Here is a 22,750-nt window from a genome sequence, read left to right as displayed (position 1 = left end):
CCTAAAGCAGCCTGCTTTGAGGTCTCTGAGCTGCATTCCAGGTTCCCTCCCAGCCAGCACAGAGCCAAGTGCTCTGGTGGGCAGCCAGCTGGGGTGGGGGGTCTAGGCAGGGGTCTGGGAGGGGGATACTCCACGTGGCCCAGCGGCAGCCAGCCCTGCAGACACTGCCCCAGGAAAACCCCAGACAGCATTCTTTCAGCAAGTGTCTGTCCACTGGTCTAGATGCTGAGCATGGAGCCACAATCACAGCAAACACACTCCCCACCTCAGGGCCTTTGCCAGTGGGAGTGAGGGAAGCTGCAGCAGAAAAGGAACCTGGAACATGAGGCAGACCCGGGTCCGCATGGGATGCCATCGACCCTGCGCGGTCCATGCAACGGCCCAGAGCTCAGCGCATCCCCGGGGCTGCTGTGAGAAATGAACGAAAGCACACAGCTGTTGCTCTACTCCTGCTCAGCCCCTCCTGGCTTTGTGGCAGGGAGCAGGCAGGAGGAGGTGGGCCCATCCGGGCGGGTGATACCCGGCTGGTAGACTTCTCACAGCCTGTGGCTTCCTGACACCCCGTGATCCGTTCCCTACCCAGCAACCCCAAAGTACTTTCTGAAACAGAAACCACACTGTTCCCCACACTGACACGCTTCCTGAGGATGGCGTACCTTCCACGCGGAGGCCTAGGACTCCCCTCCAGACAGTGAGCAAGGCTCATGTAACTACTTCAGATCTAAGGAGTGCCCACGTACTGCCGTCCGCTGCCCCCTCTTATCACGGGCATCACAGCACAGCAGGACTCATTCTCTCTGCAGCAGTCTGAACTCTGCGGACCAGTCCCAGGGTATTAGCCAGCCTGGACGGCAAAGCATCTGCACACCTGCCACCTGCCCCCAAGTAAACACCTCACAGAGATGCATGCTATTTCTTTCGTGGCTAAAAAAACTAAAGCAAAATTTCAGGCACTACCAGTTTTACAGTAGCTCTTCACTAGGACATGCATCAAGGTGAAAAATGTCGTGGTTGCCACAGAGAGCCATGAAACATGAGATGAGAACAGGAGAAATCAGACTGGGGGCCCCAGGAGAACCCCTGAAAGTCTGGGAGCTCCGTGAAGCAGAGGCACGTGTCATCCTGCCTCTAGATCCCCTCGCTGCTGCTCCAGCCTCGCACGCCGCAGACGCTCTTCGGGCTGTGTCTGGAGGACTGCACAAGGCGGCTTGGACAGGGCCAGGCCTGAGCACAGAGATTAGAGGCCGGATCCTGACACCCACCACCCTATGGGGCAGAGCTGGGGGAAGAGGTGGGAATCACACTCTGCCCCTGATCCCACCTGGGGGCTGCATCGGGTAGCCCCCCCGCTCCCCAGCCCAGGCACCAGTGTGCAGGAGGCGCGGCGAGGGCAGTGGTCTGGGCAAACATGAAGGACTATCTCTCCTCCCAACTATGGCATTTCGAGTAAGTGAGGAGAGGCCCTGCTGTGTGCCCACGTCCCAGAACCTGTCTGTCCCAGGATTTATGCTTTTCAAATTCAGCACAGCCAGCCAGCCAGCCAGCCATTTCCAGAACAAAGACAGAGCTGGCGTCCCACCGCACCCCAGGCTCAGGCCAAGGTGGCAGCACCAAAGGCGCCTTCTCCGCAGGAGGTGGGGTGTCACATTCCTCAGGGAACAGATATTCCTTGGGCAACAAACAGGCCCTGCCCCTACGGCCTCCCACACTCCTCCCACGGCCCTGGGGCGGGGCCCGCCTGCTGCAGGAGAGCCTGTCTTGTCTTCAGCCACACAGTCTTCCCCAAGCATGCCTGCCAGCAGCACGGCTGGCAGAGGACCACGGTGCTCCCCAGACCTGTGCTCAGTCCCCTCAAAACCTCCTGGGTGGCAACTGGGATTATTTCTTACCAAACAAGCCCACTTGGTATGTGCGGACATCCTGATTCTACCGGCCCAGAACAACTACTTCCAGAGTCCCCGGGGCAACTACTTCCAGAGTCCCCGGGGTTAGTGATGGGGGCAAAACCCCCAAAGCCTTGGAAAGGAGGGTCCCTAGAACCTGCAGCTGACATGAGGCAGTCGGGGTGAACGACTGAGGCGTCAGGGACCCCACCTGGGTCTTGGTCTCCAGTCCCGTCAGCCCCGATGCCCTCCCCGGCACCATCCACCCAGAACCTCAGGATCTGAGTGGGTTCCACGACTGAGGGCTTACTATGGGACCAGTCCAAGTGCCAGGAATTTTGCCCCTTTCATCTGAAAAAATAAAACAACTCATGAAGTGGTAGGACTTCATGAAGTGGTAGGAAGAAACGGAGTTCCGTTTCTTCCTACCAGCAAGAAGAAGAAAAAGAAAAACCCTAAAAGAAATCAGAGGACTTCACTACAGGAGCTCTCCCTCCTCTCCCTGCTCTCCCACCTCCAACCAGGCAGGGAGCACAGAGGGGGACCTTCCAGGGAAGCGTCGCCGTGGAGATCCCACGGCTCCCTTTCCCCACACCTGGCAGGTGCGTCTGGGAGGCGTGGGCTCACCTCCATGCGGGCCTTGTAGAAGTCCACGTCATGCAGCTTCTCCTTGCAGCGCACGAGCTCCATCTCCAGCCTCTCCACGCGGTTCGCCTTCTCCCTCAGGGAGTCTAGCTCGTCTCGGTAGGCGCGAGCAGAGCGGGCGTCAGCCGCCAGCTGGATGTTCTGGAAGGCGGGAAAAGGCAGGGGCACCCAGCTCAGGGCATCCCTCTGCAGAGGGAGGAGGGGTCGATCCCCAGGGGTGTAACATTCCCAGGATGCCCCAGGAGAAGCCAGTTTCTGGTGGCCGGGCAGGTCCATGTTGGGAGGGGTTCCCCCCACACAGGGTCACTCCCCCACCAAAGCAGTTCTTAGGACAACTGGCTCTCAGGCCATGCTGCTTTGGGCCAGACAGAAACAGAGGCCTTTGCTGGAAGCTTCTGAGGCTGCATTCCCAAACCTCCAGGCCACAGTTCTGGGGGAGCCCCCCAGACACAGGGTGCACAGCCCCCCACCCCCTAGACATGCGCAAAGCCCCTCCCACTTACCTCCTGCTTGACCTTCTGCAGCTCTAGCACCAGCTGGTCCACCTCGTGCCTGGTGTCCCCAAGCTGCTCCGTCTTCTCTTCCCTGGGGGTGACGTGGAGGCACCACGGTGAGCCCTTCTCAGTTAGCCCCCCACCAGCCCCCGCACCTCACGAGACTACAGGAGGGAGAGGGAAGGAGACACTTCCGGGAGCCAGGAGGGCAGTCTGCAGAGAGCCCGCCAAAATGTTCCTACTCAAATTCTTCTCCCATTTCTAACCTTTAAAAACCTGCTCTCAAAACCCCCCACCAGACACCGGATTTCCTTCTGAGGGTGCAGGCAGGTAAGAAGGCTCTAACTATAGGTGCACCCCCCACAGCCAGGCAGGCAGCCAGGGGGAGGCGGGCAGCTCCCAGGGTGGGGTGCAGTGAATGTCACTTCACCTGCTGCAGGAAAGAGGGGACAACAGGTTCACCTGATGGGGGGAGCCACGTCTTCCCTCCATGCAAGAAAACCTCCCCGGGTGTGATCATTCCTGCCCCTGACCAGACGGGTGTGGACAGACGATTTGTAACCTGGACTCGCAGGAGCCCAGACAGGGAGGCGACCGGGCCATGTTCAAACTGCAACCAAGCGCGGGGCAGAGCCTAGCCCTGCTGACACTGGGGCCCACACCAGTGGGCTCCAGTTAGCCACACTACGCCAAGGGAGATGGCACAACAGACACTGTGCTAGCGAGCCCCCACACGACAGCAGAATGGCAGCCCGGGATCACTGGAGACTCACAGTTCCTGCCTGACACGGCGCAGCCTGGCCTTGGTGTCGGCCAGCTCCACGGCCAGGTGCTGCTTGTCCTCGCTGGAGAGGCTGCTGGTGGGGCTGGGGGTGGACTCGGTGCTGGACGACTTGAGCGGGCTGGGCGGCTGCTGCGCCTGCAGGTAGTCCCGCTCCTGGGTCAGGTCCACGATCAACTGCGGTGGGGGGGGCAGTCTCACCAGTGTAGCCCACACGGCGTCCATGCCCCCCGCCCCGCAACGTGGCCACACACGTCAGAAGACAAGGAGTAAAACCCCTGCTGGGAGCCAGACACCCCGAGAGAGGGAGGCAGGAGAAAGAGGGTAGGAGTTTCAAGAGAAAAAATATTCAGTGGGACGACCAGGAGCATATGAATGGAGGAGCCCCACCCTCGACCAGCTTGACATTTCTAGAACCTTCTCCCGCTGATTTCAGGGGACGCACCTCTGTGCATTCGTCTCGTTCATCGATGAGCCTCCTGAGATGAAACACCATGTTCCTTGAGAGGGCCTCCAGCTCCTCTGGGGCCACGTCCGGGAGCTCCAGCCACTGCAGGTCAAACACGTTCTCCTGGTTGTGGGTCACCTGTGGGCACAGCGGGAGGCGCTGCGGAGGCCAGCCAGCATCCATGACTGATGTGCCCCACCGACACCAGCAGCCCTTCACGGACCAGCCCTCTGCTGTGGGAAGGGGGCTGCATAAGGAGGTGCCAGCTTCCCTTGGCAAGTCACTCCTGCTTTCAACACAGCCTGAAATGAGGACCTGGGGGTTGGCTTTAATGCCAAAAAGCACTCCTCCAGTACGGTATTTCCCTAAAGAGTCCTCTGACGCTGTTCCCGGAGCACTGCCAGCTTCCAACACAAGGCAGGGAAGCCTCAGGGGCTCCGAGGAGGAGGAGAGGGACCGTGTGTTACTACTTCCAACCCAATGGGAATACAACAAATGTTAAATCAAACTCTTCTGACAGAATGTTGGGCACACGACAATTTTAATGGGGGGGGGGGGCGCGCGAGGGAATAGGTCTGAATCAATCTAAAGCAATCTTCAGGTAAGACTGTTATCTCATCCCCAAAGGTCACATGAGCTCTTCCCCTTTCCGACAGGTGTGAGCGGAGGCCCACTGCTACGTCGTCTGTACTGGGCTGCCTCTCCGTGGCTTCTGCCGGCCTGACTTCTCACCTCCTCCCCTTCCAGACCTGCCAAGGGTGCACAAGCCCCCTGTTTTGAGTACCTCGTGTTTCAGTTTGGGAAGAGAAGTAATCTCGGACTCAGGTCTCAACAGGAAAATAAAAAATCAGGGCTATCCACTCAGTGAGGCACACCAAAAACATTCTTAAATTTTTCAGAGCCGTGCAGAGAGACAGAAAATAGTTAAACAAAAATGAAAGGCAGAGGGGGTGCCTAGATGGCTCAGTCGGTTTAGTGTCTGCCTTTGGCTCAGGTCATGATCCCAGGGTTCTGGGATCAAGTCCTACGTTGGGCTCCCTGCTAAGCTTCTCCATCTCCTGCTCCCCTGCTCCCCTGCTCATGCTTTCTCTCTCTCAGATAAATAAAATCTTAAAAAAAAAAAAAAAAGAAAGGAAGATAGGGTCCTTTAGTTTCTCAAAAGCCACCCCCTTTCTTACCTCTCCTCACCTTACAAAGGAAAAACAGATTCAGCTGATCATGAAGGATCAGGAGAAATCTCAGCCCGTGGTCCAGGGCAGGCTCAGGATGAAGAGTAGAGGCTGAGTGCTAGACCTGCCCCAAGCCGAGGCTGGGGAAAGGCCTCTGAGGAAGGAGCACAGGGGCTCAACCCCAGGAATACGTCAGTCGCCCAAGGAACTTTTAAAGGCTGGTGCCCATCCTCCCCCAGTTCTGCACACCTGGACGTCTAAGCAGCACCCAGCCAACCGTGAAGGCCAGGCCCCTTCACCAGCCTGAGAGAGATACAGGACTCCTTTCTGGCTACATCCCTTCTATCTCTCTAATAACCCACTGTCTGAGCAGGAAAGGCAGCAAGTGGAAAGAACCAGCGAGTCTCAAGGACCCAGGTCCCGGAATAAACACTATTTTCCAAATACACAGACGTGCAAGGAAAATTAAAGAGCAGAATCATTCTGAGGCTCTCCGTCGCTCAGCCCGATATGGGGGCTGAGAATATCTGCTACATTACTGACTTTCCCTGACGGACCCCTCCCTGTGACGAGCTGCCTCCATCTCCTGCTTCCAATCCTGGCTCAGAGCTCACCAGCCCCACGCACCACGCCCTGCGCCCAGGAGCTGCGGTCCCTTGTGCTGGCATGGGGAGCTCTGCCCCCAGCTGCCCCTGCCAGTTATCCACCTGCTCCTATGAGCTCCCGCTTGTGTCTTTTTTGTGTCTTCACTGCAGGCTGAACTGTATCTCCGGATGTGATTAAAGCATACAGTGCTCCTTCTGGAGACAGGGTAGGGTGGTGGTTGAGGGAGAAAATCAGGTGGGCTCTTGCCTCTCCAGGCTCACTTTCCAGCAAAACCACGTCCACCTAAGGACAATGGTGAAGGGGCTGCTCTTGGTGCAGAGCCCTCCTGACCCAGGAGGCCTGGTCTCCTCACAGCCCCCGGGACTTGCTGGGTTTTACTTCCCCAAGTGGGGGCAGCTTGTTTCTCTGCCGTGTCACCAACAGAGGCGGAGAATGTCTCTCTATAAAGATCCACCATTCGAAGGAGGGTGACATTTGCCAGAAGACATCCTCAGGGTCTGTATATCAAATCTGAGCCTAAACCACTTGACAGCTCTTAAAAATAGTCTGAGTCCATATTAGGCAAGAAGAAGAGGCAAAAGAAGACTTGATTGAGGGTTAAAAAAAATTTTTTTTTCTTATTTTTATCCCGTTTTAGCTTGCCGATGGTTACCTTTCCATTAGAATCAATGTGTCTGCAGCGTCTGCATCTTATTAGTGGCAAGATCATTAACAGGTGATCTACTCGGTAAGCTTTTCGCCGGTGGAGGGTGCTCCAGTCCGGGTGGCCACAGGAGCAGTCTACAGCCACGTCCCCCAGAGCCACACACCTACCTCCTGTATATGGGCCACGATCCCAGCTTGGGTCTCAATGTCCAGCTGTTTGATTCTTTCGATAAATTCCTCTTTCTTCTCACACTGTGGAGGGTGACAGGCATTAAAGGAAGCATCGTGTGAGGGTGACCTAGGGCCACTCCACTGCCTAAGTATGGTTTCAGACCAAACTGGCCAGCTACCCAAGCCTTCTCCTGGCTTTCTCCCTCACAACCAAGCAAGCTCCTGTCCACCCACCAGCCCTTCCATGGAGGTTTCTCTAGAAGTTGTCAGAGGATCCCGCATCAGACCTACAGTAGAATCACCTAGGGGGGTGATTTTGAAAAAGTTCATCCCAGACTGACAACACCAGGTCGGGTGGGGGGTGGGGATGCTGAAATCAGCTCTCCAGGGGATTCTTAAACAAGGAAAGAACAAGAACACTGGGTCTAGACCAGAAGCTGGCCAACTTCATCTGTAAAGCGCCAGATGTTTTTTAAAAAAAAAAAAAAGGTGGCCACAAGCCAACGTGGCCAAAGGCCCTAGTTTACTGATGCTCCTATAGATCTCTAGATGCTTCGATACTGGGAACAGTGTGCTAACAGCATCCTGGCCCACGGGTCCCCACCTGCTGTCTGACCCATGGTGCCTTGTGCCAGACATAGTGGCCACCACGCTCTCAGGAATCCTAGAACTCCTCCCTCAGGAATCCCAGCCCAAGACAGCTGAGAGAAGGACCTCCCCATCCCCGCCCAGTCCTTACCTGGACGGCACAGCCCAGCACCAGCAGCAGCAGCTTCTTGATTTCTTCCATGCTCTTCCCTAAACCAAAAGAACAACATATCTAGTTAAGCTCAACTGTTCGTGAAGTTTCACCGGGGATCTCTGCCTGCTGCAGGGGGAAGGGAGGGGAAACCCGGCTAGAAAAACGGTCGTCTTTCTGCCCAGCGATATTCATCTGTTTTCTTCATATGGGGGATTTTTTTTTTTTTTAACAAATGAAAATTCCGTCCGTAGCTATCTGTGGCCCTTTTCCATTCCGATAACATAAACACCCTCTCATGATAATGAATGAACTGCAGAACCAGCAGCTCTTTTTTGTGTGTGGGAAGCAAAGCACAGGGGAGAGAGTATTCCCCATGGGAAATACCGAGTCCTCCAAAATAAGGCTGCATGTAACTCCACCTTTCCATCATACAGAACGTGGAACAGACAAGGGAGTGCAGCTGCAAAACCCCCTCCCCACCTCACAGAATCAACATTTACCCATCGGTTCCACGCCCCTCCCCCACGTCCTCTGTATCAGTGTTTGGCTGAAGTATTCTAGAGCAAATCCCAAATATATACGTGTCAATTTTTTTTTTTTTTTTGGTTTTTGCGAGAGAGAGAGAGAGAGAGAGAGAGAGAGAGAGGGAGGGAGGAAGAGAGTGAGTGAGCACAAGTGGGGAGAGGGGCAGAGGGAAAGGGATAAGCAGGCTCCCAGCTGAGCAGACAGCCTGATCCCCTTCAGGGGTTCAAGTCTTCGCTATTTTGAATGTGAACACTGCTACAGAGAACACTTCGTGGCTGGTACGCACGTCCCTCCTTCCTTAATAAATTGCCCCACAGAAAGGCTTTACGATTCTACTTTCTCACAACCCCAAAACAGCCCGTCCCAATACCCCGTGCTCCCTTGCCTCTGCCCTTCCGGTCCATCTCCATTTTGCCAAAACACGACTATTTTGCCGTTTGGCACTGTATCTCTCCTATTATGGTTGAGGCCGCACACACCCTCCCTGGCAGGCCTAATTGGTTTTGATCACATAAATAAACAGAGTCAGATACTGGGCTCCGTGGCTCCGACCGGCAGAACTCTTGTCTCACAGGCTTGGTCTCCGTTTCTACGAAACCATCTCTCTACTTTCCGATGCCATGAGCTGGGTGATGTGCAAGGGTGCTGCCAGGTGAAAAATTCCACGGGGCTCTCCCTTTCTTATCATGTCTTGTTCTACTGGGGGGAGGGGTGACAAGCCACCAATAGCTCGGTTTTCTTGACAGACTTACCGGCACCCACTCACTCTGGGCAAAAATGGCCCAACGTATCCCTAGCAACCACTGGGAGGAGCAAACCCAGCCGGAGCCCCAGGAATTAGTGTCGTGGTTCATTTCCAGTCCCTGGGTGTAACCTGTGTGCGGAGTGATGTGTGATCTTGTCTTAATATTTCTCCCGAGAAGCAGCTCAACATGGCTTTTCCCGAGATCATGGCTGAGTCTCAGGTATGGGGGCTGGGCATTCTCTCAACCAATGCTGCACAGCCCCCCGCCCCGCTATCACCTTCCAGCCTGAAGGTGGGCAGGACGGGTTGGGGGACTGGGCCTCGGGGACCCCTGAGAGCACTCAGATCCACAGTCCTAAGAATATGCTTAAGGTTTGGCACTGGTCAAGCCCTTCTGTTTGCTGATAAAGTACAGAACTTCATCAATGTCTAAAATGGAAAAAATTTCACACTAAAGCCTTTTGTTACCTGGAAACCTTTTCCTTGTCTCCAGAGGGCCTAATCCACAGACATAAATAAATGCAAGACCACAATGACTAAGTTCTGCCTTAAACCTGAGCTGATGATCAATCACAGTTTTAGTCTGGATGACAAGGAAATGCCCACGGGAATATTCAGAGACTACAGTCAGTCTCCCCAAAATCTTTCCCTGGCCACAGTGCTATATCCAGCCCACATGCATGCTCTTACCTCTGGCCCCTCAGTCAGTCCCCAGACACCTGACAAGTGCCCCTCATAAGCCTTTGGTGGACCTAACAGGTGCAGGAACCCCCCTCAAACCTCGCCAAGCTGTCGCCAGTGATGATCACCTTGCACAGGCCATGAGCCCGGTGTATAACCAGCAGGGAGCGGACACGCAGGAAGAAAGCATTTGGAAGGTCTCAGATCGTCCCAGACGGAAGTCAGAGTTCACAAGGCAAATCTCTACCTGCTCTGTTCACAGGAAAGGCCCCAAAGGTCCTAATTATATCATACTCTAGAATAATTTAAGCAACTCCAATGATCCACATTCCCAGCTCGCAACACATAAAAACAGCAAACTGACCGCGGGAACAAGCCCTGGGCAGGCCCACTGCCAGCAGCAGAGGCACCGGCTGCAGGGAAGAGCCCAGAAACCCCGTGTACGTGTACACAAAGGGCTCAGCCCGCATTCTGCTGCTTGGTGGGAGAACAAAGGGTTCTGTTCCCTCTGCACCCAGCAGCCACACACAATGACAGCTATGAGTCACTCACTCACTCATACCCATTAGAAAAGTACGGAATTCCTGTTCACTATGTTTTAGAACAGAGTCGGGGCAGACAGAGGTTTTAAAGGGAGAGAAAGAATCTTTGAAAAAATTTTCATGGAAAAAAAATTATTTAAAATGAACTTTCTGGCCATGAACAGGGTCCTAGGGAATTAACCCCTGCCCTCACTCATTTTTAAAAAGATTTTATTTATTTGAGAAAGAAAGAGAGAGAGACCATGTGTACAGAGGGAGAGGGAGAAGCAGACTCCCCGCTGAGCAGGGAGCCTCGGGCAGGGCTCGATCCCAGGACCCTGGGCCAGAAGCAGATGCTTAACTGACCAGACCACCCGGGCGCCCTTACAACAAATGCACCCTGTGATTTTCACCCCATACATGGATTCCTATGCAATTTGAAAAATAAATATATTTTAAAAAGCACAAGATTCCTCGTTTCTCCTGGGAAGCTGCTGCCCAATTTCTTAAGATTTCAACAGTAAGGCGAACTACTGCTATTTTCATAAATCCGCCCGATCTGGGTTTTGAATAGTTTCAAAACATACCAGAAGACCCTGTACTGCGTCCCTACCAGCGAGACTGGCTCAGGGACAGAGTTACGCAGGCAAAGAAGAAATAGACCTACCGACAACGCCCTCCCAAGCACCTACTACGTGCCAGGGGCTCGCTGAGCTCAGGAGTGCAGACTGAGACCGCCAGCAACTCTAAAAAGCCAACAAGCGCTACGGAAACCCAGAGGAAGGACATCTAGCTTGCAGTGAGGCTCAAGCAAGGCTTCCTCAAGGAAGTGACCTCTGAGCTGCGACCCAAGGATGAGAAGCAATGTGGGAGGCAGGTGAACCAGAGCTTTTCAGGCACGGGACCAGCACATGCAAGGCCTGGAGGAAAGGGAACAGAGCATGTGTCAAATTATAAATGCTTCCTGGTTAAGCTCACTAGAGTGGTTTTTCGGAGAAATGGGAGCAGGGCACGAAGCAATGTGGACTTCTGTACTGAGTGATTCATAAGCAACCAAGGAGTGGGGGGAGGGCTGAAAACCTCCGACAGCCTCTGCATCTACTCAAAACCCCAGGGGGAATCCCATGATGGCCTGAGCTGATGGCTGAGTCTAAGAAAAACCTTAGTTACTTTCCTACCTGCTTCCTGAAGCCTTGACACAGAGAAACTCACAGCGGCCTTTCTTCGCAGAGCTGGAATGCATCTGCTGATCGAAGATACGTATAAAGCTACAGATATGTGTGGTAGTCAGCTTCCAAAACAGAAGAGAAGCTATCTGACATTGCACGTGGGGTGAGGGTGGGTCTGGGAATAGGAGGATGGTTGGACAATTAAAGTACATGAACATGGGGCACCTGGGTGGCTCAGTGGGTTAAGCCTCTGCCTTCAGCTCAGGTCATGATCTCAGGGTCCTGGGATCAAGCCCGGTATCGGGCTCTCTGCTCAGCAGAGAGCCCACTTCCCTCTCTCTCTCTGCCTGCCCCTCTGCCTACTTGTGATTTCTCTGTGTGTCAAATAAATAAAATCTTAAAAAAAAAAAAAAAAAAAGTACATGAACTTCTGAAACATGGCAGCTGGGTTAGATCTGGGTTGGAAAATCCTTTCATCTTGCGTCCGTGGTACACATCATCTCACCGGCTTCTTACGGAACCTGAAATGAGGCCTCAGAATCCTCCTGAACAGAGCACGTGACAGCCACTGTCGATCAATGGAAGCTGACACATGAAACAAAACCCGTCCCCCGTGCCCAGTACACGATCTCAAGAGTCCTTTTTGGCTGTATTCAGATTCGCTAAGAGGCAGCCACCTCCTAGTCTCTGGATACAGGAAATAATGCTTATCGTCTATAAATGATCACTGAGCTATGAAGGTGGGGATTTGGGCAAGGGGACACCAAGACCCCTCTTAGATGGAGCTCCTCCAATCCCCAGCTGCACACCTTCTGCCTGGCGGCAGTTGGAAGACAGCGATTACCTTTAAGACCAGAGAAAGGTACCGACAGGGAGTCCCCTCCGTCACGCTAACTCCACTCTCTACAACCACAGAAGCCCAAGATCTGCAAACGGCCAGCAAGGCTGAAGGTTTAACCCTCACAGGCTAGAAAATGGACCCATTCAAGTTAATTTGGTCTCCCCACATGCCTACAGACCATATCTGCCCGTGCACAGAATACATGATCATTGGACTGAACCCCCAGAGCACAGTATTCTCTCCATCTTACAAACAAGAACAGGTTTAGATAAGCGGGGTCCCGAACTCAGATCTGGTTCCAGATTGGCCACTGCTTGCTTTGCCCCAACTCTCTACCATCCCTGTCATTACCGATGGTCCCAGTTCCTTCCAGAGCAAGGCTCTATCTGGTTGAGCATCTGATCCCAGTGTGCTAGTGGGCAGGTAGTTAACCCGCGCCTGCGGACTAGACCAGTCACCTGAGCAGCTCACATCGAACCCCCAGCAGAAGGACCCAGAGAACAGGCTTGCCTTCCTTCCCAGACACGATGGAGGCCTCACACACGCACGGACATACTTTTCCTTAATACTTCCTCACGCTGCTCTCCTCTGCCTTACGGGCTTGAGTCAATCACCAACTATGCTCTTCCCAGTTTCTTGTTTTAAAAACAGCCGTTTCCTGAGGATGATGGTGGGCCTGTTTCGTTGATTTAAAACTAGCCCTGCACTGAGCATGACTGTGTACCTGTCTCCTCAATGGAGACACCCCGGGACTCACCGACACGGGCACAGCTCTGCAGGTCCTCCTGGGGTTCCACTTATATCAAGAACAGCTGTTTATTACTATTTAAACAGTCAGGGTTGCCTTCCCCGGGGAATTGCTGGGGAACAGTATGAAAGGCGAGGTGGTGGTAGGTGGTAGGTGGGCCCATGGGGATCCTCCATGTACCTGTCCCGGTCCATGTGGGCTGAGGCAGGCACCCCCCCACACACCTGCTACCTCCCTGTCTGGAAGTGTGAACCCTGTGAAACCTTTACCTAGCTTTCTCATACGCAGAATGTGGCCCCAACCAGGCATTACCATAACCCCTTTAATTATTAAATAAATGGTCATCGCAGGTGGGCTCTGGCAGGCAGAGTCACATGTCTGTGCGAAATGGGGCAGAGGCCTCCCAAGCGCATCATCCCAGTGTCTGTCCACCACCCACAGCAAGCCTGCCCCCACCCCTTAGCCCCCCCCCACCCCCCGCACCACCACGTGGGCAATAGGAGGCCTTTGACGGGAGGCAGCTGCTCCCAGATGACAAAGAACACCCAAAACAGTCCCACTGTGCCCCTCGGACAGCATCACCACCAACAAAAAGGGCCCCCACCCCCGACTGCCGCCGCACCCAGCCTTCCCCGGGCCCAGCAGGTGAGAGCTACTTCTCCTGAGCAGCCAGTAACAGAAGACCAGAAAAAGCAGAATCGACCACCAGAATTCAGCTGGAGACCCAGCGTCTGCGTGGGCAGGAGAGGACAGGAGGCAGGATCCCCCCCGACCACCAGGCAAAAGACTCAAAGCCCAAATCCTCTCGGGGACCATAAAGACCTTTCACAAATAACATCTCGTCCCTCCTCGGCGGATGGCCACAGCCACAGGGCACAGTCCCGCTGGAAGCCATGGTGTGGTGATCGCAGCCAGGGGAGCCGTCTCTGTGTACAGCCCATCGCTAAGAAGTTTGCTAAACAAAGGCTGGTCTCCAGGCCGATCCCACGGGCTGTTCCGAAGGCCAGCCTTTGGCCGCATTGGAACACTTGCCTGGGCCTGGTGTTAGCCAAGCTCCTCACGTTCCTGGAGGAGCCAAGGGCTAGCTTGCCAATGAAGTGCCAGCAACCCCCCGCATTCTAGATGGGACTGAAAAACTCATTTCTAAACCCAGCCAGCAGCACAGAAGCCAAGAGGCATGATGTGGCCTCGCTATGCGAAATAGGGTTTGGGAGATTTTCTGAGCCTGTTCCCTCAAGGAGGGGACAGGGAGCATAAACAGAATCAGAAGCCTGCAAGGTTGGTTTTCCTTTTTGTTCGCTTACATCTTCCCTCTTCATTTCAAGGATCTGAGGTTTTTATAATAAAACCAGAAATAAAACTATATGCATACAAGACAAGATCAGACTTAGGGGGAAATTGAAAAAAAAAAAAAAAGGTATGGAGAAAGAACTCAAGAATGTCTCATTAACCTCCAACGGTGGATGCTTGCCACCATGTCCCTTGCCAAGCAGGACAGGGGGGAGGGTAGGACTGCAGGAAGATGGCAGGGGAGGGAAGCCAGCCCTTGTAGTCGTTAAGACAGTACTTTGCGGGGACAAGAAGATTGTTCCTAATAATCCAGACTCTGGGCCCTCCTTCCTGGCTGCCATGGGCACACCAGCCCCGCACAATCTCCCTGTTCACCACTGAAACACGGAGCAGCACAGTGTGGACCACGAGGGAAGGCTTCCATGGGATCTGAAAAGTACTTCCAAAATGCCCTTGATGGGAGAGCAAGCAAACACTGTTAAATTCCGGGAGTCTCAGGGAGCCCCGTCTCCCTCTGGCCTTTGAATGTGTGTCAGCTGTGTCCTGAGTATGGTGCCCTTCATGGGAGTCCAACACAATTCTCCCCCCTCAAGCTCTTCCATCCCAGGACACCTTCCTTTCTGATGCTCTGCCAAACACCTCCTCCAGGAAGTCTTCCCGACCCGCCTAGGCAGAGCTTATTACCTGCTCTGCACTCTTTGGAAAGTACACTTGCATCGCTTCTTGCCCTGGAACAGATCTAGTAGTTACCAATGCTGTCCTCCTATCCTTTCTCTCACAAAGACTGGAAGCTTCTTGAGCACAGATAGCCTGCTTGGTTCCAGGGCCCCTGAACCCCCCAGGAGAGGGTGGGCATTGACACAAAAGCTGGAGGAGAGGGATAGGCTGAGCTTCTCTGTGGGGGCTCTGGCTGAAGGGTAGGTAGCCTTCTCAGAAAAGGAAAGGTATAGGGTCATTCTCATCTAGTATGTGGGAGGTGAGGGCGGGGCAGATTGGAACGTCGCTCTCTGGTTTCCTCAGCCAGAGCAGCGATCAGAATGGAGGCCTGCATGGGCTGGGAGGGAGGACATTCACAGGATCCGTGGGCTCAGAACACTCTTACGCCTCATGGTGCTTTCTGTGTCTCTAGGACCCCCAGTACATGGAGAAAACCAAAGACCAAGGGCAAGCACACTGAATAGGGATAAAGGGAAGACCCCAGGCTCTCCCCCAAAGCTCCGGCCGTGTTCGCAGGCAGCACTCTGTAGGCTCTGGGATCAGCCCTCCCAGGGCCCGGGGATCTCGCCGGGCGTCTGCACCAGGCAGAATGAGGAGGGCGGCCGGCACTTCTGCCTGCCCATGTATGCATCCCCCTGCAGAACTCACAGTGACAGATACGTCTCTCTTCCATGGGATCCTAACGCTGTGTGCCTCTGAATGCCTTCCCTCTCCTCTCTCGCTGGGTTTCTGCACCTCAGGGGCTCCCTCCCTCCCGTTCTGCACGTCTGACGTGGGATCAGCCATGTACAAGTCAGAATACCACCACTGCACTTGGATCCAAACCTGGCAAGAAAAGCCATGCTCTCTCCCAGCACGACTGTTGAATGACTCAGCAGAGAAATTAATTTGCTAACACCACCCTGGCTTCCCATCAGGCGAATCTAGTTTTTTGTGTGTGGCACGGTGACAGGTCTGGCTGCTGAGAAAACAGGGCTTGAAGGGACGGGGAAGCTGGTCTAGGTCTGGCCCAAAACCTTTCCTTGCTTTACGGACAAAGCGGACATCCAGAACAGACTCTGGTAAATCACGCCAGTGTACTTAATGGACGCGCAGCTGGCAAGACTGAGGCGAGGGCAGTTTCTAGGGCCTCCCCTCGGGCCTCGCAGAGCCGCACACACGGGCTTGGGCAGAGAGCAGCTCTCACGAGACCCTGACCACGGACATCTGACCTTCCCATCTGGGATAGCTTGTCTTTGACTCTCCTCAGGAGCGCTCGTTTGAAGGGAACAGGAAAGTGGGGACAGGAGAGAGGATGAAGGTGGGTCTCCAGCAGTCGTCATTTACTGAGCACCTACTATGTGCCAGGCACTGCTCTAGACATCTAGAACATAGTGGCAACAATAGAAAAATAAAAAACCCAAAGATCCTGCCCTCATGAGAGATTACATTGTGTGTGTATGTGTACGCACACGTGCATATATGTGTGTGGGGGGGGGTTGATAAACAATGCAACAGTCATGAAAAATAAATGATCAAGTATACCAGAGAGTGATAAACACTGTGAGAAAGGGAGGGCAGAGCAGGATGAGGGGATGGGGTCCCAGAGGCCAGGGGGCTGCAGTCACAGGTGGCCCCTGAGCCAAGACCCATGCGTGCCTGGGAAAAGGGAGCCAGGTGGTGGAACCGGCCAGAGTGCACGGGTCCTAGCACCAGGAGGGAGGGGGCAGTAAAGTAACACAATCTGACTCACTTGCTAAGGAGACCAGGGCAGGGGACAGACGGCAGGAAGCAAGGACAGGGACAGCAGGTGGGCAGAAGGCTACTCTGGTGTGTAGCCAGGTGAAAGTCAGGGGTGTCTGGAACTGGGGCGGCAGTGAGGCAGGAAGAGGGAAGAAGAGCTCAGGTGTTTGGAAGGTAGAGCCGAGGCATCAGCCTGACAAGCGAGTGTGGGTGAGAGAGGAGGGCAGGATTTGGCCAGCCAGAAGCACAACACACGACACCCTACGAGACCCGGCCCTGAGAGCCCCAGCACAAGGCTTTCCCACCAACAGCTGTCATATAAAGGTGAGCAAGGGGCTCAGAGCAGAGTCCTATGAGACCCCCAGGCCAGGCTCTAAGATGTGGGGTCCACAGTGATGAGGCACTAGGCAGACGCCTCCCAAGGGACTGATATCCAGTTGAGAGACCGCTGCAAAACCAAATACTGATAGAGAGAACACCCTGGGGTCAGGCGGGGACAGACACTGAGGAGAGATTTTTTTTTTTTTTTTTAAGATTTTATTTATTTATTTGACAGAGAGAGATCATAAGTAGGCAGAGAGGCAGGCAGAGAGAGAGAGAAGGAAGCAGGCTCCCTGCCGAGCAGAGAGCCTGAGGGGCAGAGAGCCCGAGCCAGAGAGAGTCTTGATCCCGGGACCCTAAGATCATGACCTGAGCCGAAGGCAGTGGCTTAACCCACTGAGCCACCCAGGCGCCCCTGAGGAGAGATTTGAAAAGCACTTTAAAGTATATGAGGTTCTTCCTCACATTCATGGAGCTGTCGCTGAATCCCACCCAAGGCAGAAAAAAAAAAAAAGAGAGAACATCCTTTTGTTCAATGGGTGTGGCAGGTTCTATACACAGAAAAAATCTCTTAATAGTAGGAATTCTGACATCTTCCTTCCCTAGGTCAGAGGTTGGGGGCAAATGCTTGGTGTCTCGGGATGGATGTCACTGTGTGTGTGAGGGTGTCTGACTAGGCACTTTGCTGGGCTCCACTGAGGTGCATTTGCCAAAAGAAAAAAAAGACAAAGAAAAAGCCCCCACCCACCAAACAAAACCATGAACTGGGAAACGTTGTAAGTAACAGTATGGTTCCCTCACCAGCCAGCAAGAGCACAGGCCTGCCCCTAAGATATGTGTGGCAGCATTAGTGAAAAGGCAGCGCCCCTCCCAACTCCCAAACCCACTTCTAGGCAACCACACAAAAAAGAAACCAAAAGGCTTTGTTCTTTATTTAAAAAGAAATCCAAAATGCTTCTTCACTCATCTATGTTTTAAAATTTAAGACAGAACACACTATTCCATAAACATGCCTCTGTGTCTTCTCGCTGGCGGGCCTCCCTTGCCAACCTCCCCTGTTCTCAGAGGCCCTGGGACCCCTGTCAGAACTACCCAAGCGTGCACCCAGTTCACAGTTCCCTGCGGTGACGCGGGGTAAGGTGGCCCCAGCCCCCCGGGCGGAGCTTGCTGAAGCCACGGGGAGTCAGGCCAACCCGGAGGCCCCCCGAGCTTGCTGCCAGGCCAACGTGCACGCTCTCTTCCCGGCCTGTCCGTCAGAGCTGGTGACACTACCTTTTCGACGGATGGGTACTGACTCTATACGGTGCTAGGGACACTCCGTTCACCAGTCACAGCCTCAAAAGCAGCCGCCCCACAATGTTCTAAGCCTGAATGATGGTGAAGTCTGCCCAATTCTATACACTCACGACAAAAAATCACTACGTTGTATCCTGAGGGGGAGCAAATGTGATGGCACAAAACTATAGCTCAATAAAGCAATTTCAAAAACAAGTCACAGTGTCCACACCCGTGTAGGTTCTTTTGCTCTGCACCAGACCCGACATGGGGACCTGGGTCCTCTGCGTAAAGACAGCCCCCTCTGGGCCCATGTGGTTCAGAGGCTGGAAGAGAGACTCTGCTAGGGGAGAGGTTGGAGCCAGGGTACCAGGGTGTGGAGGTGGCTGGTGAGGGGGCCTCTGGAGGACAGGCTTCCAGGTGGCAGCAGGAAAGGGTTGGGGGGGGGGGCACAGACAGGGAAGAGGAGGGGCCCCACCAAAGGCAGGGTGGGCAAGTTACACAGCACGATGGGGTGACAGGATGGCAGGATGTTGGTGGGTGGGGTGGGGGGGATGTGTTTAATGTCAGGCTGAACCATATGCCAGAGCCACATCTGTAGGTCAAAAGGGTCAAATCCTGGCCCAACCTGGCCTGTCTGTGTGTGACACAGGCGGGAAGCCCAGGACCCAGGGTCTGCTAACAGGCCATGTAACCGCAGGCTCGTCACTTAGACCCCACAGGCCTCTGTCGTCTCATCGTAAGTGGGATGGCACAGCTGCACCCCAGAAGCACAATCCCATTCCCATGTTTTCACACACCCACGATGCCCAGCACGTGGTGGGCTCACCAGGGGCTCGAGGAGGGAGCGTCCTTCTTTCCTGCTGCTTCACCTGCCTTTTCACCTTACACCCCTGGCTGCCCCTAGAGCGGACAGAATAGAGGAGCTAAGTTTGAACTACCCACCTCCCACGAGCATCTCTCCCCGCCCCTATTAAGACCAGCCGCCGAATAAATCAGGACAGGAAGCACAATTCTGCACAGCAAAGCAGACCCCCCACCTTCCTGATGTTACCACGGAAACACGGGAGTGCCAACTGCCCCTGGGGCCCAGGACTATGGCTAGAATGGGCTGCATCTGGCATCCTCAACCTGGGGGAACCCTGAAACAAAGCCAGACGGCCCGAAGGCAGAGCCAGGGCCAAGGCGAACCAAGGGCTCCCTGTTACCGACGCACAGAGCGGGGAAGGGTGTTCGCTGCCAGATGCCAGCAGGTGGGCCAGCAGGTGGGCCAGGGCGGCCTCTGCAAAGCCGTCACTGTGCAAGGCCGTGAATGTTCACGGCCCACAGTGCTAGTGATCAAGGGGAGGTCCAAGAAACCTCTTCCTTTTGGCTCACGCCGAGATAAGGCCACACGCCAGCTCACGGGGCCCCTAAGGACACCTGCCACGAGGAAAGTGATTTGATGCTCCGTGGTCCTGACTCGGTGCCTCCAGATAGGACGGCAGCTCCTGGGGCCACGGCACTCAGACACGGCTTCTCTGTGGGGACTGTCCTGGGCCGGTCAGTCAGAGTTCTGTTCCTTCAGTCCTGAGGTAACACCAGCTACTCTCATAAGAAAAGGGCAAGAGGGGCCAGACACCAGTGGGAACAGGGTGAGGAGATGCCACGGAGGAAAGCTTGTCTTTTCTGTAAAAGCCACTTTTGTGGGGGGGCCTTTCCTGCACTCCTGGACCCTCACCTATTCTAGGAGGCCAGAGACCGACGCCGGCCAGGTCCCCACCAGAACAAGTCCCAGCCAGCGAGTACACTGTCCCTGGGCCTGCACGCTGACGTCCACGAACCATAGGTGCGGGTCAAGGCACACGATCGTGCCAAGGAAAAAAATATCCATCACCCTCTTCAACTCACTCGGTGAGTTAGCTGGCAGGTATGACCTAAGCTCTGCTTTCCTGGAAGGTGTCCAGGAGGACATTTCCTTCAGTCCTTCAAAGTCACACCGAGGGTCCAAGCCCAGGACTTAGAAACCTTGCCCAACGCTGGTCTCCAGAGACCAGCAGAAGGCATGAAAGCTGAAACAAGACAGGACATGCTGGAGAGATCCAGCTCGGGGTCAATGAAAGCACATCAGGATCCCCGAGGAAGGGATGTTTGTTCCTGCAAAATACTCTGACCTTCTTGCCAACAGGTAAAATGGTGTGGATTCTGTGCTTACTATAGAGAGACCCCCCCGGCAACTCCAGAGACAGCAGTGGGCTCTCCTGCCTCTGCACTTGCAAAAGAGGGGTCCAGGGGTTGGGAGGACTCATTCGTAAGGGAAAAAATGCGCTCTTGGATTCACGCCTCTGGGGAGTAAGCCACCCCTTCCAGAAGCTCACCCAAACGATGCCGTGTTTTCACCGAGCTGGCTCAGAGCTGTGTGTCCAGCAGCTGCTCAGAGCCCACGGCGCTGCCCGGGCACCCCAGGGGGCAGCTGCCACTCACCAGACAGTGGGTCTTTGCCAATCATCAAGACATTGGGCAAATTCATTACGATCAGCTGCTGGAGAACTTCCTACAGAAACAAAGGGGAAAAGATATCGTTAAGAACAGGAAACAAAATTAAAGAATGACTAAGAAAATTACAGTCTGTCCCTGGATAAGCGTGCGGCCAGTAAGTGCTAAGTCTGAGGATCCTCTAAAATAGGAAGGAATATTTAGGACATAAATAAACGAGGAAAGCCCAAGTTAAGTACATTTCCGCCTTGATCACTGACACATAAAAATCACGCCTGCCAATGCAGAGAGGCCTACTGCAGGCCAAGGATAGAGGATTAGGTCTAAGTTTCTTTTTAAGAGAGGTCTTTATTTTTATTGTATGGTTTGCTGGTGCAGTTAAAAAAAAAAGTACAGAGCAAAGATGAGAGAGAGACTACGGAGTCTTTATAACCTAGTGATTCAGGTTCTTAGCATTCGGCAGGTCTTTGGACCGAGCTATAAATGAGACTTCCCTCATTTACAGCAGCGGCGCCCCCGGGGGAGGGGATAAATCACAGCTAATCTGCCCCTGTTAAAGGAGGCTCGAGGAAATGAGCCGCCTTCTGGCCCTCACACCAAGGGGCTTTGAAAGAAGGGCCCAGGCACCAAGCTATCAGTCATGCCCCCGTGTCTGGGGTCTTTTTAACAAGCTCCCCCAGTGGAGCGTGCGGCTCCGACAGGTCGAGCTCCCGCACCCATTTCCCAGAGCACTTCTCAGGACAGGTCGTCTTCTCTGCCCAGATGTGCCTTTTCACCAATCGGAAGATTAAAGTCTCATTTTTACAGAAGACAAGGAAGGGGGTAGGTTTCTCTAAGTATTCTCGTCTGAAAAGATTACAAAAGGGGTCACTACAGAAATTTTTCACTGAAGTTCCTCCTGTGCCTTTTTTTTTTTTTTTTTTAAAGATTATTTCTTTACTTATTTACTTGAGAGAGAGAGAGAGAGACAGCACGAGCAGGGCTGAGGGACAACCACACTTCCCGCTGAACGAGCCCAGTTCAGGGCTAGACTTCAGGACCTGGGGATCATGACCTGGGCCGAAGGCAAGTGCGTAACTGACTGAGCCAGCCAGGTGCTCCTCTCTGATGCCTTTTGGAAAAATGTTTCCAGCAAGACAGCTTCTTTCCAGCATCACTCTATTGCACCAGGTGAACTCAAGCATCTCTGTAATCTGTATAATGTCAACTAGCCCTGAGGAAGAAAACAGGGACAATCACACAGTCCTCTAACACCACGGGGCCCAGCTGAATAGCCCAGAACGATGTCCAAATCAGAGTGGTAGCCATGGCAAGCATGCCCGGAGAGGCCAATACCTTCAAAATATACATAAAGTGATTTGCTCCTCCCCCCTCAGTGTCTTTCCATGGCTCCTGTCCACACCAGACTAGGGGCAGGGGGAGAGGGGCGGATGCAGACCCAAACACACCGGGCCCCTTTCCACTCAATGTCGGCGAGCGTTTTTATTATCTGGGGTTGCAGGTCACCACATGAGAGGCTAACGGTCTCTCAAACACATCTTCATTGGCGAGTACCCGTGCCGGACAGAAGCAGAAGTTGTAGAGCAGCCTCAGCCCTCCTCCGGGGCTGAGAGAAGTCAACACACTTACAAAACAGTCTCTCAACTGAATGCTCGAGCCAAAAGATTCCGCAGTCTCTCCCTGGGGCAAAACACACACGGAGAGTAAAATCAGCAAAATCCACTTTCTAGCTCACTCATCCAGCAAAAAGAAGGACTCCAGGACAGATTAAGCCCATTCCGTCACGGAGTCGCTACTCTGCCTCCACGCTGAACTCAAGAGCTCAGCCCCGCTTCTGGAAGATTTACTTGCTGTCACCGTCCAACCAGCTACAGTCCCTTCGGAAGCCCGGGCTGGTTTCCCTCTCCCACCGTCCCAAGCGTCTGGGGGCACCAGAGCTATGACTGGGTGCTCACGCTTACAAAGGAGACATAGAATGTGAAATCGTCTCAAAGAATTCTCCAGTAATAACAAGGTGGTATTTTTATGCTAATGATTATCTCAGCAAAAGATCATTGGAAACACTGCTAGAAATTATTGCTAGAAACGTATCTTCTCCCCAAACAGAGTATTTCACATCAGTGTTTTTAATTTTCC

General features: G+C 53.8%; 1 protein-coding gene across 7 annotated transcripts in view; it reads right to left on the bottom strand.

Annotated features, from left to right (window-relative positions):
- CCDC88C (coiled-coil domain containing 88C) overlaps positions 1–22,750 on the bottom strand; it is a 124,826-nt gene that overhangs the window by 53,024 nt on the left and 49,052 nt on the right. For 4 of the 7 annotated variants that reach the window (XM_059182492.1, XM_059182486.1, XM_059182487.1 and 1 more), the window contains exons 4-10: positions 20,603–20,672; positions 7,582–7,640; positions 6,840–6,923; positions 4,249–4,389; positions 3,796–3,980; positions 3,032–3,113; positions 2,511–2,669 (exon numbers count right to left, since the gene is read on the bottom strand). In XM_059182492.1, the coding sequence (XP_059038475.1) occupies positions 2,511–2,669; positions 3,032–3,113; positions 3,796–3,980; positions 4,249–4,389; positions 6,840–6,923; positions 7,582–7,640; positions 20,603–20,672 (780 nt within the window). Of the gene's footprint in view, positions 1–2,510; positions 2,670–3,031; positions 3,114–3,795; positions 3,981–4,248; positions 4,390–6,839; positions 6,924–7,581; positions 7,641–13,636; positions 13,729–20,496; positions 20,516–20,602; positions 20,673–22,750 lie in introns of those variants that run through there. The other 3 variants (XM_059182490.1, XM_059182489.1, XM_059182491.1) reach the window with 3 other exon arrangements.

The sequence above is a fragment of the Mustela lutreola genome, chromosome 7 (genome assembly GCF_030435805.1).
Source record: "Mustela lutreola isolate mMusLut2 chromosome 7, mMusLut2.pri, whole genome shotgun sequence".
In the NCBI taxonomy this organism is placed as follows: Eukaryota; Metazoa; Chordata; class Mammalia; order Carnivora; family Mustelidae; genus Mustela; species Mustela lutreola.
This window is presented reverse-complemented; position numbering and strand designations above follow the sequence as displayed.